Genomic DNA, 10,779 nt, shown 5'->3' on the forward strand with positions numbered 1-10,779 from the left:
TGTGTTTCTCGCTATTTTTTATTCTTCCCTGTTTTGTTTTGACGGATTGGTTGTTTATCCACGTCATTCTAGCGTAGTTTTTTAGTTTTCTGCGTTTCGCAGTCTTGATCGTACGTAAATTACACATTTAAAATTGAAAAGGATTTATAGGTTCCAAATTAGCTAGAAGACGGTGTTTCAATCCCTGTTTGTGTATTATCGCTCCAAACCCTTCTTGGCAGTAGCGCACCCAGGGGGGGGGTTTGGGAGTTTAACCCCCTTTCCCCCAGGGCATATGAAAAATATATAAATAACAGCAGGAAAATGTAACTTGTCTTTCACAAAATATAGAAAAAAATTTCGACGCCCAAGCCAACCCCCTTCCCCCTAGAGAAAAATTATAGGTGCGCTACTGCTGCTTGGATGTGTCCCGTTTTTTTCAAATTTATGATATGGTCACCCTACAGTAGAAACGCTTCTTAATTCACGAGAGTATTCTACACACTTGTTCTTAATCCAGGATACAGTTTTTTGTGTCAAATTAGAATTTCATAATGTTAGATAAGTTTATTTTAATTTTCTAATCTATTTCAACAGTAGGGCCCCCGCATACTGCAGACTTTTTACCTGCCGATAGTTTAGTCGGGTTGGGCAAAATTAAAGATTTTTCTTTTTAAAATATGTAAGAATGTAGTTCGTTTGGTATGGCATGAGTGCTTTAATTTTTTTTAAGTATGTATTCTATTTGTTTTTAATTTTGTAGACTAGCAGACTTAACTACTTTATGTAATGTGAAATTTAAGACTTACTACTATATTTTAAATATTTTTCAAAATATTACTTTCTATATCCTTACATAAAAAAATACATTGAGTGTATGAAATAAGTAAGCAATGTTTTAAACATTTTTATTATTTTCCAGACACCTTTGCACCTATTAGTTGAACAAATTATATCATTAAAAATTTTGTACTTACTTTACTTAAGCCGTCCTCTTGTACCCTACGCTGTCGAGGTAAAAGTTTTGTAATAAAAAATTAAGAATTCAATTTTAACACTTCTATAATATGTTACAATTGAGCAATTAGACCAGCAGATTCGGCAACTGGTTATGATAAATTCATCAATTTTAATGAACATACTTTTTAATTTTTTATTTTTACAGTGAAAAAAATACATTGTTAATTATACAAACAAATATCATTAATATATCACAAAAATATTTTTTTCAACATACTACAATAATCAATTATAAAAATATCCGAAGTCTAAATCCAACATTTGAGGTGACAACAGCGCAGTGGAAGCCATGAGGACATAAACTCAAATATACGGAGGCCACTACAACCGCAAACTGAATGAATATATATTTGGATGCCATCAAAACCGTTAAAGTGATTTTAGATATACAGCAAGTGAACATGGCGCGCCTGACGGCAATTGCTCCAAGTAATGTGTATATTATTATACAGATAACGTGATTGAGGACGTCCGGCCAATATTTTGTGTAAGCATTGTAGGAAGTGGTACCTTTCATTTGCGATACATTTTAGGGAAAGTCCTCGTGGCAACCGTATATCGGAGTTCACAAAGACCTGGAAGCCACGAGAGACTACGGTTTAACATGGGGGGACGTCATAAGATGCTAAAAATAAATAAATATATATATATATATATATATATTTTATATATATATATATATATATATATATATATATATATATATACATATAGTGGTTTGAAGTTTCAGCGAAAATATTTTTGGTCGAAAATATTTGTACAAATATATATATATATATATATATATATATATATATATATATATATATATATATATATATATAGTTTGTACGTCTTTGTAAGTTGTTAAAATTGTTGTTACAGTATACTCCTGAAGAAGCCATCAAAAAAATGTGCGAAATATTGAGTTTTTAAAAAAAATAAAGATTTTTTATTATAGACCACATACCTGATATTTCCTACATACTATATATATATATATATATATATATATATATATATATATATATATATATATATATATATATAAATGGGGTTGAGGTTTATTGGGTATACAGTTTTTTATATATAATCATATATATATATATATACATATATATATATATATATATATATATATATATATATATATATATATATATATATATATATATAAAAATGGGGTTGAGGTTTATTGGGTATACAGCTGAATAAAACCAAGTGGTACTCTGTTTAACAAATCGTTATATTTCGCTGATTTTCATCAGCATCATCAGACGAAAGCTACAATATTTAAAAAATGGTACAATGTTATAATATGATCTTTTTTTAACAATTTTTATCTTACCTAATTGAGGTTAACGGTATTAAGATATTAAGATGACATCGAGATACTGCAATTTTGATATAAAATGGATGAAATTTTGTTAATAGTGATGTATTAGGATTAATTTAAATTATTGTTATATTGACAAGAAGGAAATTTTTTTTTTTTTTTTTTTTGATTTGAAGTTGATTGAATGTCAATAAGGTGAAGTACTAGATATACTAAATATTGAATGTTATTGAGTGTTTTATGTGAGAAATAAGTTAGGTATAAATCGTTAATGTCACAAAAGCTTATTTGAATAAAATCTATTATATCGGTTTTCTTTTAGTTGGAAAATTTAATATTATTTTTTGTATGTTAATTATTTATTTAAAATATGTATTTATTGATGTTGTTTTTCTAATTGTAATAAATAAGCATAAATTTCAAATAAGCTTTTGTGACATTAACGATTTATACCTAACTTATTTCTCACATAAAACACTCAATAACATTCAATATTTAGTATATCTAGTACTTCACCTTATTGACATTCAATCAACTTCAAATCAAAAAAAAAAAAAAAAAATTTCCTTCTTGTCAATATAACAATAATTTAAATTAATCCTAATACATCACTATTAACAAAATTTCATCCATTTTATATCAAAATTGCAGTATCTCGATGTCATCTTAATATCTTAATACCGTTAACCTCAATTAGGTAAGATAAAAATTGTTAAAAAAAGATCATATTATAACATTGTACCATTTTTTAAATATTGTAGCTTTCGTCTGATGATGCTGATGAAAATCAGCGAAATATAACGATTTGTTAAACAGAGTACCACTTGGTTTTATTCAGCTGTATACCCAATAAACCTCAACCCCATTTTTATCTACCAGGTCAGCTGTTATCTTAAAAAAAAAAAAAAAAGATATTCAACCTCTTGTCTTTACCGACGAGCCCAGAGAGGTTGAAGAGGGCGAAACACATTTCTAAGAACTGGTGTTTGGATCTTTGATTCTATTCGAAAAATTTTTCCCAGCCCGAAATGGTGGATGTGTGAATTGTTCGTAAGGGGATTTTTCCACATTCTCTATTTCATCTATTTGATTTCGTACGAGTGGTCGTTAAACCAATAACCTTGGATCTTTGGTTCACTGAGTGTGTTTCAAAGATCTACATCTTATGTTTTTAAACATATATTTTACTTTAAGTAATTAGGGAATTAAAACTTGAGACTGTCATTGTCGGATTTGCCGTAGACTTACGCACCTTCTATGTCTAGGTCTCGAATGTTGTTTTTTGATTAGAATGTGTCTAAAGATATTCAACCTCTTGTCTTTACCGACGAGCCCAGAGAGGTTGAAGAGGGCGAAACACATTTCTAAGAACTGGTGTTTGGATCTTTGATTCTATTCGAAAAATTTTTCCCAGCCCGAAATGGTGGATGTGTGAATTGTTCGTAAGGGGATTTTTCCACATTCTCTATTTCATCTATTTGATTTCGTACGAGTGGTCGTTAAATCAATAACCTTGGATCTTTGGTTCACTGAGTGTGTTTCAAAGATCTACATCTTATGTTTTTAAACATATATTTTACTTTAAGTAATTAGGGAATTAAAACTTGAGACTGTCATTGTCGGATTTGCCGTAGACTTACGCACCTTCTATGTCTAGGTCTCGAATGTTGTTTTTTGATTAGAATGTGTCTAAAGATATTCAACCTCCTGTCTTTACCGACGAGCCCAGAGAGGTTGAAGAGGGCGAAACACATTTCTAAGAACTGGTGTTTGGATCTTTGATTTTATTCGAAAAATTTTTCCCAGCCCGAAATGGTGGATGTGTGAATTGTTCGTAAGGGGATTTTTCCACATTCTCTATTTAATCTATTTGATTTCGTACGAGTGGTCGTTAAACCAATAACCTTGGATCTTTGGTTCACTGAGTGTGTTTCAAAGATCTACATCTTATGTTTTTAAACATATATTTTACTTTAAGTAATTAGGGAATTAAAACTTGAGACTGTCATTGTCGGATTTGCCGTAGACTTACGCACCTTCTATGTCTAGGTCTCGAATGTTGTTTTTTGATTAGAATGTGTCTAAAGATATTCAACCTCTTGTCTTTACCGACGAGCCCAGAGAGGTTGAAGAGGGCGAAACACATTTCTAAGAACTGGTGTTTGGATCTTTGATTCTATTCGAAAAATTTTTCCCAGCACGAAATGGTGGATGTGTGAATTGTTCGTAAGGGGATTTTTCCACATTCTCTATTTCATCTATTTTATATATATATATATATATATATATATATATATATATCGCACAACATGTCGCAAATACAGGACACACAATAAACCTAAACCAAACAAACATGTTAGCTAACATCGAAGTAGAAAGAAAACGGGAAATCAGAGAATCGATAGAAATTGAAAGAAATCCCAACGGCTTAAACCAAAGAGATGATGCGCAACGGCTTCCTACAACATGGAAAACGGTACTGAAGAAAAAGACCAACATAAATCAGGCCTCAACATCCACGCGTAACATCCCGCCGACGACTGCAACCTACACCGGACCAATAACAAGAGCCAGAGTTCGCGCAGGGCAAGCAGCATCAGGATCAACTACATAAGTGACGGTATCGTGAGTAAAAATTCAGTTTACTTCTAGCAGCAGCGAGAAGTGGAACTACCTGACTTGACAATAGCAAGTGAGATCTTGCCGAAACGTCGTCAAAATAATGGTTTTTATCAAAACCAAAATTATTCTACGCGGAGTCAAACCCGGAAAACAACAGAAAGCACATATAGCTCCCGCGGAAACTTCAAGTGTAACATATATATATATATATATATATATATATATATATATATATATATATATATATATATATATATATATATATATCAAGTAGTGACTCTTGAGGATGCAGTCAGTTTATTTGGCCCACAAGACAAAGAAAACTCTTTGACTTACTGTCAAGCTTTCGAATTATATTTAATTCTTTTTCAAGACATCTACAAAATTTATAAATATAAAAATTAAGTAATTACAATGTGTATTTTGTTTACTCACTAGTCGTTGAGATTGGTTGAAAAAGTTGAAACTTTACTAGAAGGACAATCACACACATATTAAAATATTTAAATAATTTTAGTCAATCTATTACATTATGTTGTGTCCATGGTTCGTTGTTCAACATGTATGAAGTGTATACCATTTCTTTAGAAGGAAAGCAAAACCAGTAACAATAGTTTTTTTTTATAATTACAGTTATTAATTTGATTGATGTAAAGTAAATTAGTCCAGTCAATGTGTCTACCAGCATAAAATGAATTTTTAATGGTGGAATGTACGATAGAAAATCAGATTATGATGTTGTGTCAAATGTTTGTTGATATGCTAATATGTAACAATAAATGTTACTTAATTTGTCTATATCTGACTTTCTATTTATACATTTTCTATTTTTCTGGATGTGTGTCATTTCTACAAATAACCTTTTCTGTTCATTTTTCACCCTCTCTAAGATTGACGCTTGTGAAAAATTAAATGTATGATTTAGATTAATTGAGTGATCTGCTAATGCACAAGCTTGCGATTTTTTTGTATTAATATCACTTCTGTGGGAAATTATTCTGCTGTGTAATGTCCGAGATGTTTCTCCTATATAAACCTTATCGCAGTCTGAGCAAGGTATTTGATACACAACTTTTGAACTTTCCTTAGTCGTAAGTGGATCTTTAGTTTTGGTGTATAAATGTGCTATAGTTTTAACGTTTCTGGTAGCAATTTTTATGTTTTCGAGTCCTTTAAATAATTTGAGAAGTTTTGGTGTTAAGAATGGAATATAAGGTAAAGATCCAAATGTTTGTGGTGTTGTTGGTACTAAGGTGTCGATTGTTGGGCTAGTGTTTCTTTCTTGGCTTGCCATATTCACTGTGGGTGGTTTTTTATTGTTGGTATTGGCAATCAATGTGATGGAAGCTGGAGAGGTAGCAGTACTAAAAATTAATTTATTAAGTAGTCCTACTGGATAAGAGTTTTCCATTAATATGTTTTTTAGTCTCTTCAAACTCTTTTCTCTATATGTTGGATGAGATATTTTTATTACTCGACTTTTTAGTCCCAAAATTAATTTTATTTTTGTTCTTGTAGGATGTTCAGAATAGTAATTTATGAATCTATTGCTAGAAATCGGTTTTCGATACCATTCTGTTTTGAGACTATTATCTTGAGTGCGATGGACTAGCATATCCAGAAAAGGGAGACTGTTGTTTTGTTCTCTTTCTGCAGTGAACTGTAGTTGGCTACATTGGTTGTTGAAAATATTTAAAACCTCATTTATTTTATCATTGGGTACTGCTAGGATCAAATCATCTACAAAACGTTTGACAAATGGAATATGAAAAGGTATTATTTTTAAACATTCTTCAATGAGATCATCAAGAGCATAATTACACATGATTGGCGATAATGAGCTTCCCATAGGAGTGCTTGCTGTTTGTTTGTAATAACGGTTATTAAATTTACAGATGTTGGTATCAAATATGAAATATAATATTTCTTTTAATGAATTTAAATTTAATGTGCAATGTGCCTGGATCTCATTCCAGTGTTTTTCTATGCTGTTTAGAATTAAATAAGACGGAATATTGGTATACAAAGATACCACATCAAAACTTACTAAAATGTATGTTTCTGGGATTTTTTTATTATTTATGAAGTTACTAAAAACAAAAGAATCTTTAATTACTATATCGTTGTTGAAATTGTATGCATTTGTTAAAATTGTTGTAATAAAATTCGCTAACTTACTATTGGGGGAATCTATTGAAGAGATTATTGGTCTCATTGAAAGAGTGGGTTTATGTACTTTTGGCAATGCGTAGAAACGTGGAGCTACTGAATTGTAAATTTTTAATGATTTTGATTCACTAGCAGAGATGTTGCCATTATTCGCTAATTTAGATACAAGCTTGTTTGATTTTTGTTGCAATGTACATGTTGGATCATTTGTGAGTTGTTTATAATACTTAACATCATTTAACAAAGATTGACTTTTATTTGTATAATCGTCCTTGTACATTGCAACAGTTATGTTACCTTTATCACTGCGGAGAATGTATAATTCTGGATTCTTAATTAAAAATCTTTTTGCTTCACAGAACAAGTCGTTAAAGAAATGATTACTATTGTTTGTTTTATGCAAATAGTTTGTTATAATGTTTGTGCTTTTTGACCGAAACATATCTTTGTTATTAGTGTCAAATTTTGCAATTAGTTGTTCTATATCAGACAACAAGTCAGATAATTTAAAATCTCTAAGATTAGGAAAAAGACAAAATTTCGGTCCTAAGGCTAAAAACTTTTTAATGTTAAATGGAAATTCTACATTAGCTAAGTTATGAAACCATTTCTCTTGAAATTTAACCATGGCAAAATTGTCAATTTTTAATTTTTGGAATTTATTTATATTTTGGCATTTTATGCAATTATAATGGATATTATATTTTATTTTTTGCCGTCTATTATATTCATCAATAATATGCTTTGGCATTGACTGGCCTAATTTAGATTTAATATTTGCTAATTGTTTTTCAAAATATTTTATGTCCGATATTGTGGAACTAATTTCAAGATTTAATATTTGTTTCTTAATATTAGAATTAAAACTTTGTATTTTGTTACTTGTGACTTGTTCTGTGAAGCAAAAAGATTTTTAATTAAGAATCCAGAATTATACATTCTCCGCAGTGATAAAGGTAACATAACTGTTGCAATGTACAAGGACGATTATACAAATAAAAGTCAATCTTTGTTAAATGATGTTAAGTATTATAAACAACTCACAAATGATCCAACATGTACATTGCAACAAAAATCAAACAAGCTTGTATCTAAATTAGCGAATAATGGCAACATCTCTGCTAGTGAATCAAAATCATTAAAAATTTACAATTCAGTAGCTCCACGTTTCTACGCATTGCCAAAAGTACATAAACCCACTCTTTCAATGAGACCAATAATCTCTTCAATAGATTCCCCCAATAGTAAGTTAGCGAATTTTATTACAACAATTTTAACAAATGCATACAATTTCAACAACGATATAGTAATTAAAGATTCTTTTGTTTTTAGTAACTTCATAAATAATAAAAAAATCCCAGAAACATACATTTTAGTAAGTTTTGATGTGGTATCTTTGTATACCAATATTCCGTCTTATTTAATTCTAAACAGCATAGAAAAACACTGGAATGAGATCCAGGCACATTGCACATTAAATTTAAATTCATTAAAAGAAATATTATATTTCATATTTGATACCAACATCTGTAAATTTAATAACCGTTATTACAAACAAACAGCAGGCACTCCTATGGGAAGCTCATTATCGCCAATCATGTGTAATTATGCTCTTGATGATCTCATTGAAGAATGTTTAAAAATAATACCTTTTCATATTCCATTTGTCAAACGTTTTGTAGATGATTTGATCCTAGCAGTACCCAATGATAAAATAAATGAGGTTTTAAATATTTTCAACAACCAATGTAGCCAACTACAGTTCACTGCAGAAAGAGAACAAAACAACAGTCTCCCTTTTCTGGATATGCTAGTCCATCGCACTCAAGATAATAGTCTCAAAACAGAATGGTATCGAAAACCGATTTCTAGCAATAGATTCATAAATTACTATTCTGAACATCCTACAAGAACAAAAATAAAATTAATTTTGGGACTAAAAAGTCGAGTAATAAAAATATCTCATCCAACATATAGAGAAAAGAGTTTGAAGAGACTAAAAAACATATTAATGGAAAACTCTTATCCAGTAGGACTACTTAATAAATTAATTTTTAGTACTGCTACCTCTCCAGCTTCCATCACATTGATTGACAATACCAACAATAAAAAACCACCCACAGTGAATATGGCAAGCCAAGAAAGAAACACTAGCCCAACAATCGACACCTTAGTACCAACAACACCACAAACATTTGGATCTTTACCTTATATTCCATTCTTAACACCAAAACTTCTCAAATTATTTAAAGGACTGGAAAACATAAAAATTGCTACCAGAAACGTTAAAACTATAGCACATTTATACACCAAAACTAAAGATCCACTTACGACTAAGGAAAGTTCAAAAGTTGTGTATCAAATACCTTGCTCAGACTGCGATAAGGTTTATATAGGAGAAACATCTCGGACATTACACAGCAGAATAATTTCCCACAGAAGTGATATTAATACAAAAAAATCGCAAGCTTGTGCATTAGCAGATCACTCAATTAATCTAAATCATACATTTAATTTTTCACAAGCGTCAATCTTAGAGAGGGTGAAAAATGAACAGAAAAGGTTATTTGTAGAAATGACACACATCCAGAAAAATAGAAAATGTATAAATAGAAAGTCAGATATAGACAAATTAAGTAACATTTATTGTTACATATTAGCATATCAACAAACATTTGACACAACATCATAATCTGATTTTCTATCGTACATTCCACCATTAAAAATTCATTTTATGCTGGTAGACACATTGACTGGACTAATTTACTTTACATCAATCAAATTAATAACTGTAATTATAAAAAAAACTATTGTTACTGGTTTTGCTTTCCTTCTAAAGAAATGGTATACACTTCATACATGTTGAACAACGAACCATGGACACAACATAATGTAATAGATTGACTAAAATTATTTAAATATTTTAATATGTGTGTGATTGTCCTTCTAGTAAAGTTTCAACTTTTTCAACCAATCTCAACGACTAGTGAGTAAACAAAATATACATTGTAATTACTTAATTTTTATATTTATAAATTTTGTAGATGTCTTGAAAAAGAATTAAATATAATTCGAAAGCTTGACAGTAAGTCAAAGAGTTTTCTTTGTCTTGTGGGCCAAATAAACTGACTGCATCCTCAAGAGTCACTACTTGATATATAAATCTACAGTCAAGAATACCACCATCTTATATATATATATATATATATATATATATATATATATATATATATATATATATAATTGTTAATATATAATGACTGTTGGAATGTAATAAAAATTTTTTTGGGGAATACAGTCAATAAATTTTTGGGCTATTCAGTGAAACACTTTGAACTTATTAGTCGAGCTTTCGAAAATTTTATTTTCTTTATCAAGACTATCTACAAATAAAAATGTTTAAATTTAGATAAAACTCAAAAAATAAAACTTAACTTACTGCTCGTGGTTACAAATTAATAATTATACAACTTATATAAAAACATGAAAATTTCTTAAAAGTATTATGTAAACGTAAAAGTTTTGAGAGTATGTCAATTCGACATCACTCAAAAAAAATGTCATTGGACTACTATAATAACTCGATGGGTTGGGAAAGAAATTAATGACATATTTTGTTGTAATTTATGATAGAAGAAATAAAAAAATATATTTTAGGTAGAATTATTAGTAAT

At 29.7% G+C, this 10,779-nt stretch overlaps 1 protein-coding gene across 1 annotated transcript; it reads right to left on the minus strand.

Annotated features, from left to right (window-relative positions):
* Nucleotides 1-5,201: 5,201 nt before the first annotated feature.
* On the minus strand, nt 5,202-6,245 carry LOC126885980 (uncharacterized). Its single transcript, XM_050652816.1, has 2 exons — nt 5,372-6,245; nt 5,202-5,313 (listed from the first exon to the last, which is right to left on the minus strand). The coding sequence occupies exon 1, from the start codon at nt 6,228-6,230 to the stop codon at nt 5,667-5,669; it is 564 nt and encodes a 187-aa protein (XP_050508773.1). The 5' UTR covers nt 6,231-6,245; the 3' UTR covers nt 5,202-5,313; nt 5,372-5,666.
* Between the last annotated feature and the right edge of the window lie 4,534 nt (nt 6,246-10,779).

Source organism: Diabrotica virgifera, chromosome 6 (assembly GCF_917563875.1).
Source record: "Diabrotica virgifera virgifera chromosome 6, PGI_DIABVI_V3a".
Taxonomy (NCBI): Eukaryota; Metazoa; Arthropoda; class Insecta; order Coleoptera; family Chrysomelidae; genus Diabrotica; species Diabrotica virgifera.